General features: G+C 47.0%; 1 protein-coding gene across 1 annotated transcript; it reads left to right on the top strand.

Annotated features, from left to right (window-relative positions):
- The first annotated feature begins 22,088 nt into the window (after nt 1-22,088).
- Nucleotides 22,089-26,407, top strand: LOC143817321 (uncharacterized). The gene is made up of 2 exons (XM_077298662.1): nt 22,089-22,682; nt 26,268-26,407. Exons 1-2 carry the CDS (start codon nt 22,196-22,198, stop codon nt 26,405-26,407), a joined length of 627 nt encoding a protein of 208 aa, XP_077154777.1. The 5' UTR covers nt 22,089-22,195.
- The last annotated feature ends 381 nt before the right edge of the window (nt 26,408-26,788 follow it).

Genomic DNA, 26,788 nt, shown 5'->3' with positions numbered 1-26,788 from the left:
TACCCCTGCCACATAATGGAAGCTGCATAGAGCCTATTTTGTTATTTTAGGCCTTCTAAGTCTGTCTGCGGTCCCTCCTTCGAATTGTCCTTCACTGAGCACAGCAATGCTGCCTGTGTACCCCTGCCACATAATGGAAGCTGCATAGAGCCTATTTTGTTATTTTAGGCCTTCTATTACTGTCTGCGGTCCCTCCTTCGAATTGTCCTTATCCAATAAAGAACACGCAAGCATAGCAACTAAAGGGTGAGTGCCGCATTGTTCTTTTACTTCATATGGCTATCAGAAAGAGTATTCAGTGCTGCTGGTTCAATACTGACCGAAAAAAGGACTCGTCTGGCGACCCAAAATGTTGATGATCTAACCTTCATTAAAATGAACCACTCATGGATTTCTAATTATTTTGCCCCACCTTTCCCGGCTGACACCTAGCTTTCCTGAAAAAAGGTCTTGCTTTGGGACTGGTGTTACTGACTGTTCCAATCTCTAAATTTGCAGCTGCTGTTTGTACAGCATACGACATGTTTACACCTCCCTAAATGGCCTAACTCCCCCCACGGGGCCGTGGTCTTGCCACTTGGCGCAAGCACCCGTCAGAGTGCCGTTTGTCTGAAGAGGTGGGTGTGCCCACTTTTGGTCGACGGCACTGCCACTGGGTCCCTCATAGTACAATGAAGTGTCTCTGGCGGTGGTGGCGCGCACCCAACGTCAGACACGCCGTTGTAACATGAGGGGCCCTGGTCCTGTACCGCCGGCCACGAGAGAGTGCCCCCCCAGCTCAAACAGTGCTCTACCACTTGCAAAATTATCTCTCGCTGCTCCACCACTGTTTAGTCTATGCGCTGAAATCCTTCAATGCCTGGCACTGACAATAACAATTTGTTGACATGTATGATGCTATTTAAAATGGGCAGGGGCCCTGTCCTACTTTTACAACAGTAAATACTTTGCGCCAAATTACAATGTCTGAAAGTCAGCATGGGATCCCAACCCTGTACCGAAGAATGCCCCCCCCCTTTTTTTTTTTTTTTTTGGGGGGGGGCGAGACATTGACATCTATTTAGATTTTGGGAGTAATTACTGTCTGCGGTCCCTCCTTCGAATTGTCCTCCTGAGAGCACAGCAATGCTGCCTGTGTACCCCTGCCACATAATGGAAGCTGCATAGAGCCTATTTTGTTATTTTAGGCCTTCTACGTCTGTCTGCGGTCCCTCCTTCGAATTGTCCTCCTGAGAGCACAGCAATGCTGCCTGTGTACCCCTGCCACATAATGGAAGCTGCATAGAGCTTATTTTGTTATTTTAGGCCTTCTACGTCTGTCTGCGGTCCCTCCTTCGAATTGTCCTCCGCTGAGTACAGCAATGCTGCCTGTGTACCCCTGCCACATAATGGAAGCTGCATAGAGCCTATTTTGTAATTTTAGGCCTTCTAAGTCTGTCTGCGGTCCCTCCTTCGAATTGTCCTCCTGAGAGCACAGCAATGCTGCCTGTGTACCCCTGCCACATAATGGAAGCTGCATAGAGCCTATTTTGTTATTTTAGGCCTTCTATTACTGTCTGCGGTCCCTCCTTCGAATTGTCCTCCTGAGAGCACAGCAATGCTGCCTGTGTACCCCTGCCACATAATGGAACCTGCATAGAGCCTATTTTGTTATTTTAGGCCTTCTAAGTCTGTCTGCGGTCCCTCCTTCGAATTGTCCTCCTGAGAGCACAGCAATGCTGCCTGTGTACCCCTGCCACATAATGGAAGCTACATTTAGCCTATTTTTGTTATTTTAGGCCTTCTAAGTCTGTCTGCGGTCCCTCCTTCGAATTGTCCTCCTGAGAGCACAGCAATGCTGCCTGTGTACCCCAGCCACATAAGGGAAGCTGCATAGAGCCTATTTTGTTATTTTAGGCCTTCTACGTCTGTCTGCGGTCCCTACTTCGAATTGTCCTCCGCTGAGCACAGCAATGCTGCCTGTGTACCCCTGCCACATAATGGAAGCTGCATAGAGCCTATTTTGTTATTTTAGGCCTTCTAAGTCTGTCTGCGGTCCCTCCTTCGAATTGTCCTTCACTGAGCACAGCAATGCTGCCTGTGTACCCATGCCACATAATGGAAGCTGCATAGAGCCTATTTTGTTATTTTAGGCCTTCTATTACTGTCTGCGGTCCCTCCTTCGAATTGTCCTCCTGAGAGCACAGCAATGCTGCCTGTGTACCCCTGCCACATAATGGAAGCTGCATAGAGCCTATTTTGTTATTTTAGGCCTTCTACGTCTGTCTGTGGTCCCTCCTTCGAATTGTCCTCCTGAGAGCACAGCAATGCTGCCTGTGTACCCCTGCCACATAATGGAACCTGCATAGAGCCTATTTTGTTATTTTAGGCCTTCTAAGTCTGTCTGCGGTCCCTCCTTCGAATTGTCCTCTGCTGAGCACAGCAATGCTGCCTGTGTACCCCTGCCACATAATGGAAGCTGCATAGAGCCTATTTTGTTATTTTAGGCCTTCTACGTCTGTCTGTGGTCCCTCCTTCGAATTGTCCTCCTGAGAGCACAGCAATGCTGCCTGTGTACCCCTGCCACATAATGGAACCTGCATAGAGCCTATTTTGTTATTTTAGGCTGCTTTCTAAGTCTGTCTGCGGTCCCTCCTTCGAATTGTCCTCCTGAGAGCACAGCAATGCTGCCTGTGTACCCCAGCCACATAAGGGAAGCTGCATAGAGCCTATTTTGTAATTTTAGGCCTTCTACGTCTGTCTGTGGTCCCTCCTTCGAATTGTCCTCCTGAGAGCACAGCAATGCTGCCTGTGTACCCCTGCCACATAATGGAACCTGCATAGAGCCTATTTTGTTATTTTAGGCCTTCTAAGTCTGTCTGTGGTCCCTCCTTCGAATTGTCCTCCTGAGAGCACAGCAATGCTGCCTGTGTACCCCTGCCACATAATGGAAGCTACATAGAGCCTATTTTGTTATTTTAGGCCTTCTAAGTCTGTCTGCGGTCCCTCCTTCGAATTGTCCTCCTGAGAGCACAGCAATGCTGCCTGTGTACCCCAGCCACATAAGGGAAGCTGCATAGAGCCTATTTTGTTATTTTAGGCCTTCTACGTCTGTCTGCGGTCCCTACTTCGAATTGTCCTCCGCTGAGCACAGCAATGCTGCCTGTGTACCCCTGCCACATAATGGAAGCTGCATAGAGCCTATTTTGTTATTTTAGGCCTTCTAAGTCTGTCTACGGTCCCTCCTTCGAATTGTCCTTCACTGAGCACAGCAATGCTGCCTGTGTACCCCTGCCACATAATGGAAGCTGCATAGAGCCTATTTTGTTATTTTAGGCCTTCTATTACTGTCTGCGGTCCCTCCTTCGAATTGTCCTCCTGAGAGCACAGCAATGCTGCCTGTGTACCCCTGCCACATAATGGAAGCTGCATAGAGCCTATTTTGTTATTTTAGGCCTTCTAAGTCTGTCTGCGGTCCCTCCTTCGAATTGTCCTCCTGAGAGCACAGCAATGCTGCCTGTGTACCCCAGCCACATAATGGAAGCTGCATAGAGCCTATTTTGTTATTTTAGGCCTTCTGTTATGGTTCTCAATGGCAAAAGAACATAGCCCAGCAAACATACGAACTAGCTCTTGGAAGGATGGAAACTAAACTGACCATGAACTAAACCTGCCGCACAACTAACAGTAGCCGGGTAGCATAGCCTGCGTTTTATCCCTAGACGCCCAGCGCCGGCCGGAGGACTAACTAATCCTGGCAGAGGAAAATATAGTCCTGGCTCACCTCTAGAGAAATTTCCCCGAAAGGCAGACAGAGGCCCCCACAAATATTGGCGGTGATTTTAGATGAAATGACAAACGTAGTATGAAAATAGGTTTAGCAAAATTGAGGTCCGCTTACTAGATAGCAGGAAGACAGAAAGGGCACTTTCATGGTCAGCTGAAAACCCTATCAAAATACCATCCTGAAATTACTTTAAGACTCTAGTATTAACTCATAACATCAGAGTGGCAATTTCAGATCACAAGAGCTTTCCAGACACAGAAACGAAACTACAGCTGTGAACTGGAACAAAATGCAAAAACAAACAAGGACTAAGTCCAACTTAGCTGGGAGTTGTCTAGCAGCAGGAACATGCACAGAAAGGCTTCTGATTACAATGTTGACCGGCATGGAAGTGACAGAGGAGCAAGGCTAAATAGCGACTCCCACATCCTGATGGAAACAGGTGAACAGAGAGGATGATGCACACCAGTTCAATTCCACCAGTGGCCACCGGGGGAGCCCAAAATCCAATTTCACAACAGTACCCCCCCCTCAAGGAGGGGGCACCGAACCCTCACCAGAACCACCAGGGCGATCAGAATGAGCCCTATGAAAGGCACGGACCAAATCGGAGGCATGAACATCAGAGGCAGTCACGCAAGAATTATCCTCCTGACCGTATCCCTTCCATTTGACCAGATACTGGAGTTTCCGTCTGGAAACACGGGAGTCCAAGATTTTTTCCACAACGTACTCCAACTCGCCCTCAACCAACACCGGAGCAGGAGGCTCAACGGAAGGCACAACCGGTACCTCATACCTGCGCAATAATGACCGATGAAAAACATTATGAATAGAAAAAGATGCAGGGAGGTCCAAACGGAAGGACACAGGGTTAAGAATCTCCAATATCTTGTACGGGCCGATGAACCGAGGCTTAAACTTGGGAGAAGAAACCCTCATAGGGACAAAACGAGAAGACAACCACACCAAGTCCCCAACACAAAGCCGAGGACCAACCCGACGCCGGCGGTTGGCAAAAAGCTGAGTCTTCTCCTGGGACAACTTCAAATTGTCCACTACCTGCCCCCAAATCTGATGCAACCTCTCCACCACAGCTTCCACTCCAGGACAATCCGAAGATTCCACCTGACCAGAAGAAAATCGAGGATGAAACCCCGAATTACAGAAAAAGGGAGACACCAAGGTGGCAGAACTGGCCCGATTATTGAGGGCAAACTCCGCTAAAGGCAAAAAAGCAACCCAATCATCCTGATCTGCAGACACAAAACACCTCAAATATGTCTCCAAGGTCTGATTCGTCCGCTCGGTCTGGCCATTAGTCTGAGGATGGAAAGCAGACGAGAAAGACAAATCTATGCCCATCCTAGCACAGAATGCTCGCCAAAATCTAGACACGAATTGGGTACCTCTGTCAGAAACGATATTCTCCGGAATACCATGCAAACGGACCACATTTTGAAAAAACAGAGGAACCAACTCGGAAGAAGAAGGCAACTTAGGCAGGGGAACCAAATGGACCATCTTAGAGAAACGATCACACACCACCCAGATGACAGACATCTTCTGAGAAACAGGAAGATCCGAAATAAAATCCATCGAGATGTGCGTCCAGGGCCTCTTCGGGATAGGCAAGGGCAACAACAATCCACTAGCCCGAGAACAACAAGGCTTGGCCCGAGCACAAACGTCACAAGACTGCACGAAGCCTCGCACATCTCGAGACAGGGAAGGCCACCAGAAGGACCTTGCCACCAAATCCCTGGTACCAAAGATTCCAGGATGACCTGCCAACGCAGAAGAATGAACCTCAGAAATGACTTTACTGGTCCAATCATCAGGAACAAACAGTCTACCAGGTGGGCAACGATCAGGTCTATCCGCCTGAAACTCCTGCAAGGCCCGCCGCAGGTCTGGAGAAACGGCAGACAATATCACTCCATCCTTAAGGATACCTGTAGGTTCAGAATTACCAGGGGAGTCAGGCTCAAAACTCCTAGAAAGGGCATCCGCCTTAACATTCTTAGAACCCGGCAGGTAGGACACCACAAAATTAAACCGAGAGAAAAACAACGACCAGCGCGCCTGTCTAGGATTCAGGCGTCTGGCGGACTCAAGATAAATTAGATTTTTGTGGTCAGTCAATACCACCACCTGATGTCTAGCCCCCTCAAGCCAATGACGCCACTCCTCAAAAGCCCACTTCATGGCCAAAAGCTCCCGATTTCCAACATCATAATTCCGCTCGGCGGGCGAAAATTTACGCGAGAAAAAAGCACAAGGTCTCATCACGGAGCAATCGGAACTTCTCTGCGACAAAACCGCCCCAGCTCCGATTTCAGAAGCGTCGACCTCAACCTGAAAAGGAAGAGCAACATCAGGCTGACGCAACACAGGGGCGGAAGAAAAGCGGCGCTTAAGCTCCCGAAAGGCCTCCACAGCAGCAGGGGACCAATCAGCAACATCAGCACCCTTCTTAGTCAAATCAGTCAATGGTTTAACAACATCAGAAAAACCAGCAATAAATCGACGATAAAAGTTAGCAAAGCCCAAAAATTTCTGAAGACTCTTAAGAGAAGAGGGTTGCGTCCAATCACAAATAGCCTGAACCTTGACAGGATCCATCTCGATGGAAGAGGGGGAAAAATTATATCCCAAAAAGGAAATCATTTGAACCCCAAAAACGCACTTAGAACCCTTCACACACAAGGAATTAGACCGCAAAACCTGAAAAACCCTCCTGACCTGCTGGACATGAGAGTCCCAGTCATCCGAAAAAATCAAAATATCATCCAGATACACAATCATAAATTTATCCAAATAATCACGGAAAATGTCATGCATAAAGGACTGAAAGACTGAAGGGGCATTTGAAAGACCAAAAGGCATCACCAAATACTCAAAGTGGCCCTCGGGCGTATTAAATGCGGTTTTCCACTCATCCCCCTGCTTAATTCGCACCAAATTATACGCCCCACGAAGATCTATCTTAGAGAACCACTTGGCCCCCTTTATGCGAGCAAACAAATCAGTCAGCAGTGGCAACGGATATTGATATTTAACCGTGATTTTATTCAAAAGCCGATAATCAATGCACGGCCTCAAAGAGCCATCTTTCTTAGCCACAAAGAAAAAACCGGCTCCTAAGGGAGATGACGAAGGACGAATATGTCCCTTATCCAAGGACTCCTTTATATATTCTCGCATAGCAGCATGTTCAGGCACAGACAGATTAAATAAACGACCCTTAGGGTATTTACTACCCGGAATCAAATCTATGGCACAATCGCACTCCCGGTGCGGAGGTAATGAACCAAGCTTAGGTTCTTCAAAAACGTCACGATATTCAGTCAAGAATTCAGGAATCTCAGAGGGAATAGATGATAAAATGGAAACCACAGGTACGTCCCCATGCGTCCCCTTACATCCCCAGCTTAACACAGACATAGCTTTCCAGTCAAGGACTGGGTTATGAGATTGCAGCCATGGCAATCCAAGCACCAACACATCATGTAGGTTATACAGCACAAGAAAGCGAATAATCTCCTGGTGATCCGGATTAATCCGCATAGTTACTTGTGTCCAGTATTGTGGTTTATTGCTAGCCAATGGGGTGGAGTCAATCCCCTTCAGGGGTATAGGAGTTTCAAGAGGCTCCAAATCATACCCACAGCGTTTGGCAAAGGACCAATCCATAAGACTCAAAGCGGCGCCAGAGTCGACATAGGCATCCGCGGTAATAGATGATAAAGAACAAATCAGGGTCACAGATAGAATAAACTTAGACTGTAAAGTGCCAATTGCAACAGACTTATCAAGCTTCTTAGTACGCTTAGAGCATGCTGATATAACATGAGTTGAATCACCGCAATAGAAGCACAACCCATTTTTTCGTCTAAAATTCTGCCGTTCACTTCTGGACAGAATTCTATCACATTGCATATTCTCTGGCGTCTTCTCAGTAGACACCGCCAAATGGTGCACAGGTTTGCGCTCCCGCAGACGCCTATCGATCTGGATAGCCATTGTCATGGACTCATTCAGACCCGCAGGCACAGGGAACCCCACCATAACATCCTTAATGGCATCAGAGAGACCCTCTCTGAAATTCGCCGCCAGGGCGCACTCATTCCACTGAGTAAGCACAGCCCATTTACGGAATTTCTGGCAGTATATTTCAGCTTCGTCTTGCCCCTGAGATAGGGACATCAAGGCCTTTTCCGCCTGAAGTTCTAACTGAGGTTCCTCATAAAGCAACCCCAAGGCCAGAAAAAACGCATCCACATTGAGCAACGCAGGATCCCCTGGAGCCAATGCAAAAGCCCAATCCTGAGGGTCGCCCCGGAGCAAAGAAATCACAATCCTGACCTGCTGAGCAGGATCTCCAGCAGAGCGAGATTTCAGGGACAAAAACAACTTGCAATTATTTTTGAAATTTTGAAAGCAAGATCTATTCCCCGAGAAAAATTCAGGCAAAGGAATTCTAGGTTCAGATATAGGAACATGAACAACAAAATCTTGTAAGTTTTGAACTTTCGTGGTGAGATTATTCAAACCTGCAGCTAAACTCTGAATATCCATTTTAAACAGGTGAACACAGAGCCATTCCAGGATTAGAAGGAGAGAGAGAGAGAAAGGCTGCAATATAGGCAGACTTGCAAGAGATTCAATTACAAGCACACTCAGAACTGAGAAAAAAAAAAAAAAAAAAAATCTTCAGCAGACTTCTCTTTTCTCTCCTTTCTCTGTCAATTAATTTAACCCTTTTATGGCTGGTCAAACTGTTATGGTTCTCAATGGCAAAAGAACATAGCCCAGCAAACATACGAACTAGCTCTTGGAAGGATGGAAACTAAACTGACCATGAACTAAACCTGCCGCACAACTAACAGTAGCCGGGTAGCGTAGCCTGCGTTTTATCCCTAGACGCCCAGCGCCGGCCGGAGGACTAACTAATCCTGGCAGAGGAAAATATAGTCCTGGCTCACCTCTAGAGAAATTTCCCCGAAAGGCAGACAGAGGCCCCCACAAATATTGGCGGTGATTTTAGATGAAATGACAAACGTAGTATGAAAATAGGTTTAGCAAAATTGAGGTCCGCTTACTAGATAGCAGGAAGACAGAAAGGGCACTTTCATGGTCAGCTGAAAACCCTATCAAAATACCATCCTGAAATTACTTTAAGACTCTAGTATTAACTCATAACATCAGAGTGGCAATTTCAGATCACAAGAGCTTTCCAGACACAGAAACGAAACTACAGCTGTGAACTGGAACAAAATGCAAAAACAAACAAGGACTAAGTCCAACTTAGCTGGGAGTTGTCTAGCAGCAGGAACATGCACAGAAAGGCTTCTGATTACAATGTTGACCGGCATGGAAGTGACAGAGGAGCAAGGCTAAATAGCGACTCCCACATCCTGATGGAAACAGGTGAACAGAGAGGATGATGCACACCAGTTCAATTCCACCAGTGGCCACCGGGGGAGCCCAAAATCCAATTTCACAACAGCCTTCTAAGTCTATCTGCGGTCACTCCTTCGAATTGTCCTCCGCTGAGCACACCAATGCTGCCTGTGTACCCCTGTAACCTACTTTAAACTGCATAGAGCCTACTTTCCATTGTAGGCCTACTACGTGTGTCTGTCTCGGCCAGTCCACTCCTTGCTGTTGTCCTCCACTGAATAAAGCTATGCCGCCTGTGTACTCCTGTTACCAATAGTGAACTGCATTTATCCTACTTACTTATTTGTGCCTAGTAACTGTGTAAGCCTGTCATAACAGTTGTCCTCCACCACAGAACCCAGCTATGCCACATGTGTACTCCTTTTACCAATTTTGAACTTAATATAGCCTTCATTTTTATTTTAGGCCTACTTCGTGTGTCAGAGCCACTAATTACACATGCCCTCCTCCGCTGAACCACGCTATGCTGCAAGTGTACTCCACTTACCAATTTTGAACAGCATTTTGCCTAATTACTTATTTAGGCCTACTTATTGTGTCTGTCTCCCATTACAGTTGTCCTCCACTGCACAAAGCTGAGCTTCAATCTTCAGGCTCTCATTAAGTAGTTGTTGTTAATATGTGTGGTTGGGGCCTACTAACGGTGTCTGGCCCTCAAAGGTGTTCTCCAGGTTTACTTGCCTGAGCTTCAATCTTCAGGCTCTCATTAAGTAGTTGTTGTTAATATAACACTGCTGTTGGCCTACTAGTGTGGTTGGGGCCTACTAACGGTGTCTGCCGCTCCCTGGTGTTGTCCTCCACTGTGCAAAGCTGAGCTTCAATCTTCAGGCTCTCATTAAGTTGTTGTTTATATAACACTGCAGTTGGCCTACTATTTTGGTTGGGCCTAGTAACGGTGTCTGCCGCACCTTGGTGTTGTCCTGTGTTATTTTCCAGAGCTTTAATCTTCAGGCTTTCGGGCTAGATTTGTAGTATTAAACTGCATTGGGCTTACTAGTGTGGTTGGGCCCTTAAAACGGTGTCTGCCGCTCCTGGGTTTTCTCCTGTTTTGTTTTCCCGAGCTTTTATCTTCAGGCTTTCGGCCTTTATTTGTAATATTAAACTGCATTGGGCCTACTACTGTGGTTGGGCCCATAAAACGGTGTCTGCTGCTCCTGGGTTTTCTACTCCACTGAACAAAGCAATGCCGCCTGGTTAGTCCTGTTTGTTGTGAATTTTGATTCTGGGCTCCCCCGGTGGCCGCTTGTGGAATTGGACTTGTCATCCTCTTTCCTGTTTCACCTGGTTCCATCAGTAGTGGGTGTCGCTATTTAAGCTCATTTCTCTGGTGGTTTCTTGCCGGTCAACAATGTTATCTGATGCCTCTCAGTGCTTGTTCCTGCTTCTAGACAACTACTAGATAAGTTGGACTTTTGTCCATGTTTTGTTTTGCCTATTTGTTCCAGTTCACAGCTGAAGTTTTGTTACTGTGTCTGGAAAGCTCTCGTTGATCAGGGATTGCTACTCTGGTGTTATGAGTTAATGCCAGAGTTTAAGGTAATCTCTGGATGGTGTTTTGTTAGTGTTTTTCTGCTGACCATGAAAGTATACTATCTGTCTTCTGCTATCTAGTAAGCGGACCTCAAATTTGCTAAGACTATTTTCCTGCTGCGTTTGTTGTTTCATCTGAACTCACCGTCATTATATGTGGGGGGCTACTGTCTTCTTTGGAATATTTCTCTAGAGGTGAGCCAGGTCTTATATTTCCCTCTGCTAGCTATTTAGGTCTTAGGCCAGAGCTGGGCATCTAGCGATAATAGGAAATGCTACCTGGCTATTTCTAGTTGCGCGGCAGGCTTAGTTCATGGTCAGTATAGTTCCATCTTCCGAGAGCTTGTCCCTCTATAGGCTTGCTATGATCTCTGCCTGCAGAGATCATGACAGTTTGACCGGACATTAAAGTGTTAAAGACCCAGGTTGAGAAAGGAGAGTTATAAGAAGTCTGCTGGAATTTTTTTTTTTTCCTCCAGTCTGCCTTGCTGCAGTCTTTTTTCTCTCTCTCCTCCTAATCTCTGTATGGCTCTGTGTGCACCTGACAATCATGGATCTCCAGAGTGTAACTGCGGGTTTGAATAATCTCATCACGAAAGTACAAAATTTACAAGATTTTGTGGTACATGCTCCGGTATCTGAGCCGAGAATTCCTTTGCCGGAGTTCTTCACAGGGAATAGAGCTAGCTTCCAGAATTTCCGAAATAATTGTAAGCTTTATTTGTCCTTGAAGTCTCGTTCAGCTGGAGACCCTGCTCAGCAGGTTAGGATTGTGATTTCCTTGCTCAGGGGTGACCCTCAAGATTGGGCCTTCTCATTGCCAGCAGGGGATCCTGCGTTACGCGATGTGGATGCGTTTTTTCTGGCCTTGGGCTTGCTTTATGAGGAACCTCATTTGGAACTTCAGGCAGAAAAAACTTTGATGGCACTATCTCAGGGGCAAGACGAAGCTGAAGTTTTCTGCCAAAAATTCCGTAAATGGTCTGTGCTTACTCAGTGGAATGAGTGCGCCTTGGCGGCAACTTTCAGAGAAGGTCTCTCTGATGCCGTTAAGGATGTTATGGTGGGGTTCCCTGTGCCTGCAGGTCTGAATGAGTCCATGACAATGGCTATTCAGATTGATAGGCGTCTGCGGGAGCGCAAACCGGTGCACCATCTGGCGGTGTCTATGGAAAAGACGCCAGAAAGTATGCAGTGTGATAGAATTCTGTCCAGGAGCGAGCGACAGAATTTTAGACGGAAGAATGGATTGTGTTTCTATTGTGGGGATTCTACTCATGTTATATCAGCATGCTCTAGGCGTACAAAGAAGCTTGATAAGTCTGTTTCCATTGGTACCATTCAGTCTAAGTTTATTTTGTCTGTAACCCTGATTTGCTCTTTGTCATCCATTGCCACGGACGCCTATGTTGACTCTGGCGCCGCTCTGAGTCTTATGGATTGGTCCTTTGCCAATCGTTGTGGTTTTGATTTAGAGCCTTTGGAGACTCTTATTCCTCTGAAGGGGATTGACTCCACCCCATTGGCTAATAATAAACCACAATACTGGACACAAGTAACCATGCGTATCAATCCGGATCACCAGGAGATTATTCGTTTCCTGGTGCTGTATAATTTACATGACGATTTGGTACTGGGATTGCCATGGTTGCAGTCTCACAACCCAGTCTTGGACTGGAGAGCAATGTCTGTGTTGAGCTGGGGATGTAAGGGTATTCATGGGGACTTACCTTTGGTTTCTATTTCGTCGTCCATTCCCTCTGAAGTCCCTGAGTTCCTCTCTGATTATCAAGACGTCTTTGACGAACCCAAGCTTGGGTCGTTACCTCCGCACCGTGAGTGCGATTGTGCCATAGATTTGATACCGGGTTGTAAATATCCAAAGGGTCGTTTGTTTAATCTGTCTGTGCCGGAACATGCTGCTATGCGGGAATATATAAAGGAGTCTTTGGAAAAGGGACATATTCGTCCATCTTCTTCTCCCTTGGGAGCTGGGTTTTTCTTTGTCTCAAAAAAAGACGGCTCTTTGAGACCATGTATTGATTATCGGCTTCTGAATAAGATCACTGTTAAGTATCAATACCCATTGCCATTGCTTACTGATTTGTTTGCTCGTATAGAGGGTGCTAAGTGGTTCTCTAAAATTGATCTTCGTGGGGCGTATAATTTGGTGCGGATCAGGCAGGGGGATGAGTGGAAGACCGCATTTAATACGCCCGAGGGCCACTTTGAGTATTTGGTCATGCCTTTTGGTCTTTCTAATGCCCCTTCAGTTTTCCAGTCTTTTATGCATGATATTTTCCGCGATTTTCTGGATAAATTTATGATAATATATCTGGATGATATTCTGATTTTTTCTGATGACTGGGACTTTCATGTCCAGCAGGTCAGGAGAGTTTTTCAGGTTCTGCGGTCTAATTCTTTATGTGTGAAGGGGTCTAAGTGCGTTTTTGGGGTCCAGAAGATTTCCTTTTTGGGGTATATTTTTTCTCCCTCTTCCATTGAGATGGATCCCGTCAAGGTGCAAGCTATTTGTGACTGGACTCAGCCCTCCTCTCTTAAGGGTCTTCAGAGATTTTTGGGCTTTGCCAACTTTTACCGCCGATTTATTGCTGGTTTTTCGGATGTCGTTAAACCACTGACTGATTTGACCAGACAAGGCGCTGATGTTGCTAATTGGTCCCCTCATGCTGTAGAGGCCTTTCAGGAGCTTAAGCGCCGTTTTGCCTCTGCCCCTGTGTTGCGTCAGCCTGATGTGAATCTGCCTTTTCAGGTTGAGGTTGACGCTTCGGAGATCGGAGCTGGGGCAGTGTTGTCGCAGAAAGGTTCCGACTGCTCCGTCATTAGGCCTTGTGCCTTCTTTTCTCGCAAATTTTCGCCCGCAGAGCGGAATTATGATGTTGGGAATCGGGAGCTTTTGGCCATGAAGTGGGCGTTTGAGGAGTGGCGCCATTGGCTCGAGGGGGCTAGGCATCAGGTGGTGGTATTGACTGACCACAAAAATTTGATTTATCTTGAGACTGCCAGACGCCTGAATCCTAGACAGGCGCGCTGGTCTTTATTTTTTTCTCGCTTTAATTTTGTGGTGTCATACCTACCGGGTTCTAAGAATGTTAAGGCAGATGCCCTTTCTAGGAGTTTTGACCCGGACTCTCCTGGTAATTCTGAACCCACAGGTATCCTTAGGGAGGGAGTAATTTTGTCGGCCGTTTCTCCTGATCTGCGGCGGTCCTTGCAAGAGTTTCAGGCGGATAGACCGGATCGTTGTCCGCCTGATAGACTGTTTGTTCCGGATGATTGGACCAGCAGAGTCATCTCTGAGGTACATTCTTCTGCATTGGCAGGTCATCCCGGAATTTTTGGTACCAGGGATTTGGTGGCAAGATCCTTCTGGTGGCCTTCCCTGTCACGAGATGTGCGAGTCTTTGTGCAGTCATGTGACGTTTGTGCTCGGGCCAAGTCTTGTAGTTCTCGGGCTAGCGGACTGCTGTTGCCCTTGCCTATTCCTAAGAGGCCTTGGACACACATCTCGATGGATTTTATTTCAGATCTGCCTGTTTCCCAGAAGATGTCTGTCATCTGGGTGGTCTGTGACCGTTTCTCTAAAATGGTCCATTTGGTTCCTCTGCCCAAGTTGCCTTCTTCTTCTGAGTTGGTTCCTCTGTTTTTTCAGAATGTTGTCCGATTGCACGGTATTCCTGAGAATATTGTTTCTGACAGAGGTACTCAATTTGTGTCTAGATTTTGGCGGGCATTCTGTGCTAGGATGGGCATAGATTTGTCTTTTTCATCTGCTTTTCACCCTCAGACTAATGGCCAGACCGAGCGGACTAATCAGACCCTTGAGACATATCTGAGGTGTTTTGTCTCTGCTGACCAGGATGATTGGGTTGCTTTTTTGCCATTGGCAGAGTTCGCCCTCAATAATCGGGCCAGCTCTTCCACCTTGGTGTCCCCGTTTTTCTGTAATTCGGGGTTTCACCCTCGATTTTCCTCCGGTCAGGTGGAATCCTCGGATTGTCCTGGAGTGGATGCGGTGGTGGAGAGATTGCATCACATCTGGGGGCAGGTTATGGACAATTTGAAGTTGTCCCAGGAGAAGACTCAGCATTTTGCCAACCGTCATCGTCGTGTTGGTTCTCGGCTTTGTGTTGGAGATTTGGTGTGGTTGTCTTCTCGTTTTGTCCCTATGAGGGTCTCTTCTCCTAAGTTTAAACCTCGGTTCATCGGCCCTTATAGAATATTGGAGATTCTTAATCCTGTTTCTTTCCGTTTGGACCTCCCTGCGTCCTTTTCCATTCATAACGTTTTTCATCGGTCGTTATTGCGCAGGTATGAGGTACCTGTTGTACCTTCGGTTGAGCCTCCTGCTCCGGTGTTGGTTGAGGGTGAGTTGGAGTACGTTGTGGAGAAAATTTTGGACTCTCGTGTTTCCAGACGGAGACTCCAGTATCTGGTCAACTGGAAGGGTTACGGCCAGGAGGATAATTCTTGGGTCAATGCATCTGATGTTCATGCTTCTGATCTTGTTCGTGCCTTCCATAGGGCTCATCCTGGTCGCCCTGGTGGATCTGGTGAGGGTTCGGTGCCCCCTCCTTGAGGGGGGGGTACTGTTGTGAATTTTGATTCTGGGCTCCCCCGGTGGCCGCTTGTGGAATTGGACTTGTCATCCTCTTTCCTGTTTCACCTGGTTCCATCAGTAGTGGGTGTCGCTATTTAAGCTCATTTCTCTGGTGGTTTCTTGCCGGTCAACAATGTTATCTGATGCCTCTCAGTGCTTGTTCCTGCTTCTAGACAACTACTAGATAAGTTGGACTTTTGTCCATGTTTTGTTTTGCCTATTTGTTCCAGTTCACAGCTGAAGTTTTGTTACTGTGTCTGGAAAGCTCTCGTTGATCAGGGATTGCTACTCTGGTGTTATGAGTTAATGCCAGAGTTTAAGGTAATCTCTGGATGGTGTTTTGTTAGTGTTTTTCTGCTGACCATGAAAGTATACTATCTGTCTTCTGCTATCTAGTAAGCGGACCTCAAATTTGCTAAGACTATTTTCCTGCTGCGTTTGTTGTTTCATCTGAACTCACCGTCATTATATGTGGGGGGCTACTGTCTTCTTTGGAATATTTCTCTAGAGGTGAGCCAGGTCTTATATTTCCCTCTGCTAGCTATTTAGGTCTTAGGCCAGAGCTGGGCATCTAGCGATAATAGGAAATGCTACCTGGCTATTTCTAGTTGCGCGGCAGGCTTAGTTCATGGTCAGTATAGTTCCATCTTCCGAGAGCTTGTCCCTCTATAGGCTTGCTATGATCTCTGCCTGCAGAGATCATGACACCTGTTACTAATTTTGAACTGCATTTAGCCCACTTTATTATTTGGGCCTATATCTGTGTTTCATCCTCATCCTGCCCATTGCCCAGCCAGTGCTAGATGAGTCTTGTGGTACATTGACCCAGACCACTACATTCCCCTTGCACGCTACACAGCCACAATCTGACCCTGATGAAAGTCAGGTTCCCCTTCCCGCATACTATACCACCTTACACAGGGACAAAGAGGAAGGTACAGATGAAAGTGCAGGTTCCTTCATCAGGTGGGGGGGCATACTCGTTGGCGATGTCACAGGCACGGGGCCCCTCAGAGTACGCAGAAGTGTCGCTGCCGGTGGGAGGCACCCCCGCCGTGCAAACACACCGCTGTACTTTGAGGGGCCCTGTGCCAGTGCCAATGCCAACGAGTGGGCCCCCCCTGCTTGCTCAGGATCACAGCACTTGCAAAGTTGAAATACTTACCTCTCACTGCTCCACCGCCGTGACGTAGTCCACGTTTCCTGGGCCCACTAAAGACTTGAACCAGCCCTACCCCCCACAACTTTAGCCACATGACCCCCAATTTCCAATGCACAACTATTATTATAAAGTTAATTAAGATTGACAAGCTTCAGAAACAAGAATGAATGTTTTTGCCATTAAAATGGGCACTGTAGGTGTTTTCCTGGCCCCCACTCACTGCCAACTATGCTTCCCCATTGACTTGCATTGGGTTTCGTGTTTTGGTCGATCCCCGACTTTTCGCGATAATCGGCCGATTGCACTCGACTCGACTTTTGAGATAGTCGGGTTTCGCAAAACCCGACTCGACCCCAAAAAAGTAAAAGTCGCTCAACCCTAGTAAAGACACATCTTTCCTAAGTTTTTGAAAATGTGGGACATTCCTAGCATATGTGATGAAGATTACCTCTTTGACCACAATTCCTCCAGCATAAATCGGATTGATATGGAAATGCGTTTTTAAGTCTAGAGGGAATGTAGAATCACCTAGATAAAATTTTACAATAATATTCATGCAGGTTTGCGCTAATAGAAATTTTGCACACTAGTTCGACCGCTTTTTCCCATTTATCTAGGAGGAAATTATTATTTAGATCTTTTTCCCATCTCCACATATAATTCGCTTTTTCAAGAGAGACATCAGAGTTAAAAATTGAGAAGATATTCTTCATATTCCAAATTGAGTTTTTCATAGGATTCTCTAAGAGATTAACAATTTCTCTTGAAAGGGTCAAAGGTAAAGAGAATGTGTAACAAACGGAAGCGGAGTCACAGGTGGTGAAGTTCACATGCGTTCTTTATTGATAAATCTGTGGAACCTCGGCACCATGGCCCGGGGGGGCTCTGAAGGTGGCATAACTACGTGAGCCATAGTAAGTCCCCTCGAGTCAGGTCAGAATGGAATGGCTGGAGGACACGGTTGCTACCTCCAGTTAGACCCCGGACACGTGACAGCTGTCCCAGCGGGACAAAAGGACAAGCAGAGGCAGCAGATGTCGATGAGCTGACCGGTGGATTCTGGGTGTTCGTGTAGGAGCTGACACTGGTGGTACTGGTGTTGTCCAGAGGTACGGATGGCTGAATGGTGGGACGTGAAGGAACTGGCGTAGACAGAACAGACATCGCCCAGGATAGCCGGGTAGCAGGCGGATGATAGTGTGTGGAGACAAACAGTGTAAGTGGAGTACTGGCAAAACACTGCAGAAGCTAAGTGCACACTAGCTGAAACCAGAAGCTAGCAAGAACATACTTGTTACTCTGGCACCCTCCCTATGGCGGAGGGGCTAGAAAATAGTAATCACTAACATGCCATTGGCCAGAAGTACTTTTTAAAAAATGCACGCTGTCTCTTTAAGAGACCGGGAGCGCGCGCAACCTAAGCACTCTACCCAAGGACCTGCTGGCTACGCGCCAGGAAGCAGGAGGAAGAGGAGAAGCAGGGGCTTCAGCAGGACAGCGCGGGGCGGGAGTCCCACCGGGGACCCCGCAAAGGTACGGGACTTGGTGTAACAGAATGTATTTCTAATATACTTCCTTAACTCCATTTTTCTTATGCTTAAACAGTGAAAGTTTTGAGATCCTAGTGGGTTTAAATTGCCAAATAGATTTGGATAATTGTTTATGTAGTTTATTAAGCCAATAATGAGTAGAGATGAGCGGTGTTCGAGTCGAACTGTTCGCCAATTTCAAATTCGAGCTGTTTTGGGTGGTGTTCGAGTCGTTCGTTGAACTCAAACAATTTGCTTAAAATCCGGCTGTTTGAGTTTCTGTTCGATAACTGTTCGTTCACCAAAAGCCTAACTTGATTTGCACATTAAAACTGTTTAGCATTGTTAATAGACTGTTTCAGTGTATAGTGGGCGGAGGGGGGCAGGGAATAGATCTGTGCTGAAATAACGCCGATCTCCATTTTTATTTTCTTTCCCGCATTTACAGTGGGGCGGTGCAGTCTCTCAGCCTATCAGCAGTGCACACACAGCAATGTGCATGTGATGCAGACAAGCAAGGGCATGTGTCACGGGCAGCACGGTGGCTTAGTGGTTAGCACTTCAGCCTTACAGCGCTGGAGTCCTGGGTTCAATTCCCACCCAGGACAACATCTGCAAAGAGTTTGTATGTTCTCTCCGTGTTTGCGTGGGTTTCCCCCAGGTACTCCAGTTTCCTCCCACATTCCAAAGACATACTGATAGGGAATTTAAATTGTGAGCCCCATTGGGGACAGCGATGATAATGTCTGTAAAGCGCTGCGGAATATGTTAGCGCTATATAAAAAAAAATAGAGAAGAAGAAGAAGTGTCATTGGCTGTGTATGTCACATGTTCTTGCCCTATAAGAACCAGCCATTTTCCTTGTCGCCACCATTTCATCACTGCTGCAGCTTAGTGTTAGACGGCACCGCTGCTGCTGTGGGCGCCATACAGGCAAAAAGTCTTTTTATGCGAGCAAATTTTCTGAGAGATAGGTTTAGGGAGTCGGGAGTCGGGGCTAGTTGTAATATCAGCCCTTTTCAGGGTAGGTTACAGCAGTTCATAGCAATTTTTGCCAGACAGGTCTGTGCCAGTGCTGTGCAAGTGTTTTTCATAGCATTTGGTGTAATCTAGCTCAGCCAATCCTTTTGGGCTAGTAGCATTGTCTGGTAGTCATCTGATTAGCCTGCCTGCGAAGATAGCTACACCGCCTGTGTATCTAAATTTTTACTGCATCTAACCCAGTAGATCTTTTTGGGCTTAGTAGCAGTGTCTGCACATCAGCGGAGTAGCCCGCCTGTGAAGCTAGCTACACCGCCTGTGTATTTAAATTTTTACTGCATCTAACCCAGTAAATAGTTTTGGGCCTAGGAGCAGTGTCTGCATGTCAGCAGAGTAGCCCGCCTGTGAAGCTAACTACACCGCCTGTGTATCTAAATTTTTACTGCATCTAATCCAGTAAATTGTTTTGGGCCTAGGAGCAGTGTCTGCACGTTAGCGAAGTAGCCTGCCTGTGAAGCTAGCTACACCACCTGTGTATCTAAATTTTTACTGCATCTAACCCAGTAAATCTTTATGGGCTTAGTAGCAGTGTCTGCAAGTCAGTGGAGTAGCCCTCCTGTGAAGCTAACTACACCACCTGTGTATCTAAATTTTGGTTTTAGGAAGTTTTGCTCCCAGCAGTTTGCCCCCAGCAGTTCGCCCCCAGCATTTCGCCCCCAGCAGTTCGCCCCCATGTACACTTTGCCCCCGAACATTTCGCCCCCAGCATTTCGCCCCAGGTTGTTTCGCCCCCGCACATTTTGCCCCCGCACATTTCGCCCACAGCAGTTCGCCCCCGGATGTTTTGCACCCGGATGTTTCGCCCCCAGCAGTTCGCCCCCGGATGTTTTGCCCCCAGCAGTACACCCCCAGATGTTTTGCCCCCAGATGTTTTGCCCCCAGCAGTTTGCCCCCGGATGTTTCACCCCCGGATGTTTCGCCCCCAGCAGTTCGCCCCGGATGTTTCGCCCCCAGCAGTTCACCCCCAGATGTTTCGCCCCCAGATGTTTTGCCCCCAGCAGTTCGCCCCCGGATGTTTCGCCCCCAGCAGTTTGCTCCCGGATGTTTCGCACCCGGATGTTTCGCTCCCAGCAGCTCGCCCCCGGATGTTTTGCCCCCAGCAGTTCGCCCCCGGATGTTTCGCACCTGGATGTTTCACCCGCAGCAGTTCGCGCCCGGAAGTTTCGCACCCAGCAGTTCGCCCCCGGATGTTTCGCACCCGGATGTTTCGCCCCCAGCAGTTTGCCCCCGGATGTTTCGCACTCAGCAGTTCGCCCCCAGATGTTTCACCCCCAGCTTTTTTCCCCCAGATGTTTCAGCCCCAAATTAGGCAGGGAATTTCAGCCTTGTGTTTTAGCCCTAAGTCCTCTTTCACAGTAGCCACTTTCCCAAGTGCTAAGCACTGGAAAATCGCTAAGAAGATGGCCAATTTTGAATATACTAGATGGTGGCCCGATTCTAACGTATCGGGTATTCTAGAAGGCACAGCCACGTGGTATGTTGCACAGATTATGTAGTATATTGGACAGTCCACGTAGTACATTGCACAGGCCACGTAGTATATTGGACAGCCGACGTAATATTTTGGACAGCGCACGTAGTAAATTGCAAAGTCCACGTAGTAAATTGCACAGCGCACGTAGTAAATTGCACAGTCCACGTAGTAAATTGCACAGCGCACATAGTATATTGGCCAGCCGACGTAGTATACTGCACTGCCCACGTAGTCTAGGAATGTGGGCACTATATTCGTGTTAAAAAAAATAATAAAGATATACTCACCTCAGCCACTGGCCCTGAAGTCCTCGCGCCTCTCTGCAGTGCTGGTGGTGGCTTCCGGTCTGAGCGTAGGACCTGCGATGACATCGCGGTCATATGACCGTGACATCATCGCAGGCCCTGGATGCATAGCATCGTTCGGACCGGAAGAGAGGCGCGGAGTACAGCGCGACGTCGGAGGGGGTGAGAATAACTTTTTTTTATTATTATTATTTTTAACATTACATCTTTTCACTATTGATGCTGCATAGGCACCATCAATAGCGAAAAGTTGGTCACACAGGGTTAATAGCAGCGTTAACGGAGTGCGGTACACCGCGATCCGTTAACGCTGTCATTAACCCTGTGTGAGCGGTCAGCGGTGAGTGCAGGGCAGTAAAGCAGTGGCCATTTTTCTGGCAGACTGTAACCGTCGCTGATTGGTCATGGCAATGGTCATGGGCGTTTTGCCATGACCAATCAGTGACTTGGATTTACATGACAGACAGACGCCGCGACCAATGAATATACAAATAAAACGTTACAGACAGAAAGACGAAAGTGACCCTTAGACAGTTATATAGTAGATAAGTCAATGGCTGGAAAAGCGAGGTGTTGTTTCGGCCAGCTCTTTTTATTTTATTACAGGAGCTATTTTTGAGCACTTAGCGTTGATCAATAGCCTGTATCTTATGGGTCATTACCGAGAGCGCTCACAAAAGCGCTCTGAAAAATGCCAGTAAAACACGTGCTTTGGAGTTCTAAATCAGTGGCAGCATAAGGGTGCTTTCACACTTCCGCTACATATGCACTACGGGCCACTCGTTCGCTTCTGTAATGCCGCATTCCGCTAACCTGCAGCAGAACGAAAAGAAGAAAATGCTCTTCTTTTTGTTCTGACACTGATAGCGGAATGCGGCATTACGAAAGCGAACGGGCGGCTGCAGATCGAGGAACCCAGCCGTTCACTTCTATGGGCAATGCAAGCGGAATGCAAGCATTCCGCCAGCATTGCCCCGGGGTCAGCTGGATGTCAGATCCAGAGCGGATCAACCTCTGGCGGCCACCAACACAAGTGTGAAACCACTCCAAAATTACAGTGTGCAAGAGGCAAAAAATCTAAACAATTTTGAACTTTTACCTGACCCAGCACTCACCTGCTTTGTTGCAAGTTTTGTTGCAGATGTAACAAGTAGCAGGTCACATGTCCTGCAAGTTACATTAGACTAGCTTTTATTCCATCTGTACATCAGAATATAGCAGTGTCTGAAATCTCCACAAAGAGAGAAGTGTACTGCCACAAAAAATCAGTCAGCTTCTACAGCAATTCACTTTCTACAACTATGAATTCAGTTCTGTCCAAACGTGGAAGGAGGAAGTTGGTCCATGAGAATCACATTTACTTATTTTCCAAACGAACCGCTGATGATGTCCATTCCATCTGGGTATGTGAAAAACGGTCGACTTGCAAGGGACGTGTTTGGACCAATGAAGAATCTGGCGAAGTTGTGAAAGTAGTCAATCTTCACAGTCACGCAGCACAAGCTGCAAGACCTGAAGCAATCCGACTTGTTAATGAGGCAGTCACCAGGGCAAGGACAACACAGGAGACACCACAACAGATTCTCACAGACGTCGTTTCAGGAGCCCATTCTAATGTTGCAGCACTTCTCCCAAGGAAAGCATCACTGAAGAGGACAATACGATTAGCAAGGCAACTTGGCAATATCCCAAGGTTACCTCAAACCCTTGATCAACTTGTTATCCCCCTGGAGTTCCAGGAGATCAGTATTGATGGTGTCCAGCAGCAGTTCCTTCTGCATGACTCTGGTAAGCTACTTAACCATTTAACATTGTATTTAAACAATTCCATTATGCATAATTATTGCAAAGTTTATTTTGCACAAATCTGAAAAATGCTAGACCATAAGGTGCTGATATAAAATACTGTGATTTTTGCTTTCAAGGGAAACTTTGAGGGTAATATAATGTAGTGAGGCCTACTGATTCCAACTAGTGTTGGCCGATCACTGGAAATATGATCTAAATATATATATGCACACTGTACGCCCGAACAGTGTGTGTGTATATATATGTATATATGTGGGTGGGTGATGGTGGTCTGGCACTTTTGGAACTTTGGGCAGGGCAGCACGGTGGCGCAGTGGTTAGCACAGCAGCCTTGCAGCACTGGAGTCCTGGGTTCTAATCCCACCTTGGACAACATCTGCAAAGAGTTTGTATGTTCTCTCCGTGTTTGCGTGGGTTTCCTCCGGGCACTCCGGTTTCCTCCCACATTCCAAAGACATACTGATAGGGAATTTAGATTGTGAGCCCCATCGGGGACAGCGATGATAATGTGTACAAACTGTAAAGCGCTGCGTAATATGTTAGCGCTATATAAAAATAAAGATTATTATTTATTATTATTAACTTTGTAATGCAATAAAGGATTTGCATAGGACTTCAGCAGTGCGGAGATCTTTCTTCATGGATGCATGTTAAGTATGGGCGGAAGCCAACCCCTGCTTTAGCAGCAAAATGACAGTCAAGCAAAAAAGGCAGCACACTGCAGCGCTAACACATGCAAAAATGAAACACAGAAAATGAACTGCATTACTGCACTAAAAATATGAAAAATGAGAGCGTTTAGCGCATAAAAAAGGCCAATTTTATTGCAACAGGTCCAGTACCCCTCCACAGAGAAAGAGAATGTTAGTCTCATGAGAGGTTTTCATAGGTGCCCATTCACATGGAGACGTTTATTCTCAGCGAGGAAGGATAGCGCAGGACCTGGTATAAGAGAGATGCCGTAAAGTGGCTACCAGGTACACATAAAATTGGCCTTTTTTATGCGCTAAACGCTCTCATTTTTCATATTTTTAGTGCAGTAATGCAGTTCATTTTCTGTGTTTCATGTTTGCATGTGTTAGCGCTGCAGTGTGCTGCCTTTTTTGCTTGACTGTATAGGAGTTGGTGACTCTAAGGTTCAGCACCTGTTCACACTTGATCTATGTTTGGATGTGACGGTCAGTTTTTTCAAATGTATTGTCTAGCCTTCTGACCGAGCACTCCGCCTCCTAGTCACAAGTGTCTTAATTGCAACAGGTCCAGTACCCCTCCACAGAGAAAGAGAATGTTAGTCTCATGAGAGGTTTTCATAGGTGCCCATTCACATGGAGACGTTTATTCTCAGCGAGGAAGGATAGCGCAGGACCTGGTATAAGAGAGATGCCGTAAAGTGGCTACCAGGTACATATAAAATTGGCCTTTTTTATGCGCTAAACGCTCTCATTTTTCATATTTTTAGTGCAGTAATGCAGTTCATTTTCTGTGTTTCATTTTTGCATGTGTTAGCGCTGCAGTGTGCTGCCTTTTTTGCTTGACTAGCAGCACAATGAGTCCTCAGCAACAATCTCAGTTGAGCCACTCTTCTTCCAGCTTTCTTGCATATATATAATGGCCCCCATCTGCGCTGTTAAAAAATAAACAAACCCAGTTATTCAACTCTCTCTCCGGTGTCCAGCGCTGTCTCCGGCGGTGCAGGGAATTCCGAAATCCCAACGCTATGCATTCTGGGTTGTGCATCACCACCTCTGCACATGTGCCGGGCTGTTCTGTGACGTGATGTGGTGCTTTCCCAGGACCGTCTAGTGAGCGGTCCTGGGATCACTCTCCATTGTAGTTATAGTACGGCAGGCACAGAGGCGGAGAAGCGCCGCCTGGATTTCGGGATTCCCTGCACAGCTGGGCTAGGAGCCGGAGCCAGTACTGGACACTGGAGAAAGAGGTGAGTAACTGGGTTTGTTTATTTTTTAACAGCGCAGCCTGGACCCAGCCTTAAAATCGTAATAAATTACGATCTTCAGTGATCGGATCGGCCAACACTAATTCCAAATATGCAGCATTGTACTGTCCATACCTGTCCAGGATGCTGCCCCAGAGTTCAGCCTCGCCTGTCTGCAGCATGCACGGGCTGAACTGCCATCGCCGGCTGATTCCTCAGCTCTTGTAGTTCAGTCCTGCAGATCCGTGGACAGGTCGGGCTGAACTCCGGAGCTCAGGTGAGATATGCCAGGATTTGCAGAGGCGTTTTGCCTGCTGCTTGCAAGCACTTTTTAAGCACTTTGCAAGCGCTGGCAAAACGCTTCTGCAAATAGGGGACGTGGCCAAGCTCTGCTATGGGCATGGCCGTGCCCTGCTATGGCCTAAACCGAGCGTATTTACCGTGGTTTGAAGGCATTTTTCGGGAGGTTTCCCTCTTGCCCATTCCCTTGAATGGGCGAGTTAAGCATGGGATCCGCTGGAAAATAGCTTTGAAGCTATTTTCCAGTGGGGCGTTTTCCTGCCCCGGACGGAATCCGCCCGTAACCCGCACCATAGACATGAAAGGGCGGGTTTCAGGCAGGAAACACAGCACGGAATACGCCTGTAAATCCAGCTTGTCTGGATAAAGCCTGAGGCCTCGTGCCCACTGATGGAAGGGGATTGCGGAGCGGCATCTCCGCAGCGGCTGTAATTGCGGTAGCAATTGCAGATCCCACAGGAATCTATTTGTGCCTGCAATTGGGGCCACTATTGTGGTACCCTAATTCTGTATCAAAATCTTCACTTAACTCTATGGATTTAGGTACAGGTTTTAGTGCAGGATTTCAGCCCCTTGTCTGAATGAATTTTCTTTGTATAATGGCACCATACATTGACATGCTGCACTGCATGTTTTTTTTGTAAACAAAAATTTGTCATCAGCAAGTGGATGGGATTTACACATTAATGCTGCATATGACCCCAGCCTAATGGACCATTCAGTTATGCTTTAGGCCAAAAGCACAGTGGTGATTTTACTAGCGTTTTTTGCATCCTGCACAATCCTCTCAATGAGACAGCATAGGCAGCGCGGATGTCACGAACGTCCGCGCTGCCCACCCAACGACTAGCGTGCCCATCCGCCTGAATGGAACGCCCCATTCAGGCGAGCTGCCCGCACAGTCGTTCATTCAGACGTCCAGCCACATGCCGCGTCTGGATGCGGCTGTCAACTAGACGGCCGTTCAGCATGGCGGCGATGGGCCGTGCTGAACGGCCGTCTAGTTGAAGGGTCTAAAGGTACCCTAAAAATGTGACCTATTTCAAGTTTGGAAGTAATTTTAATTTTAAACAAAAATATATCATTTTCCACTGGGACAATATATGTTGTAAAAAACTATTGGTTGGCCCCTTCACACTATATTTTGCTTCCGTTTTTTTATTATGAAATCAGAAAATCTGGAGCAAAATGTGAGTTTTTAATGTGAGATATGAACAGAGGCTTCTGATTAGGATATTTTTTTTGTGAATTTATCCCAAAATTCTCTGTCTGCTGCTTGTTACACTTTTTCTATTATTTCCTCTACTAATATTTTCATTTTAAATTAGGAAATGGACACAGCCGTATGTTGATATTTGGAACAAGAGACAATCTCCATCTACTGGCACAAAGTAAAGAGTGGCATGTTTTTCACTACAACAGCCTTGTTAAAGGGAACCTGTCACCACGTTTTTGGAAGATGGGATAAAAATAGCGTTAAATAGGGGCAGAGGTGGGCGTTACATTAGTGTGTTTGTTATGCGTTTATTACCCACCTAAGTTGCCGAAATACCTTTGCAAAGTCTCCGTTTTCGCCTGTCAATCAGGCTGGTCTGGTCAAAAGGGCATGTTGTCTTCCCCCAGATTTTGCGTAGTTTTCCGTTGGTGGCGTAGTGGTGTGCGCATGCCCAAGGTCCCGAATCCTCTGCCAGGAGATTTAAAAGAGCGCGCTGTTCGTTATTTCATTGGTGATCGGTGGGCGCGGCCATCTTCCTTTGGCCGCGCGTGCGCAAAAGCGGCGCTCTGCTGGCCGCGGCTTCAGGAAAATGGCCGCCGCGATATCCATCTGCGCACGCGCGGCATCCATTCT

This window comes from Ranitomeya variabilis, chromosome 3 (genome assembly GCF_051348905.1).
Source record: "Ranitomeya variabilis isolate aRanVar5 chromosome 3, aRanVar5.hap1, whole genome shotgun sequence".
NCBI lineage: Eukaryota > Metazoa > Chordata > Amphibia > Anura > Dendrobatidae > Ranitomeya > Ranitomeya variabilis.
Note: the sequence above shows the minus strand (reverse complement) of the source record. Positions and strands in the feature narration are given on the sequence as shown.

Excerpts from the sequence above, each read along its gene's own strand:
- LOC143817321 (XM_077298662.1), top strand. The coding sequence starts at position 22,196 with ATGAATTCAGTTCTGTCCAAACGTGGAAGGAGGAAGTTGGTCCATGAG. Across the intron at positions 22,683-26,267 it reads GTTCCTTCTGCATGACTCTG|GAAATGGACACAGCCGTATG; the intron begins GTAAGCTACTTA and ends ATTTTAAATTAG.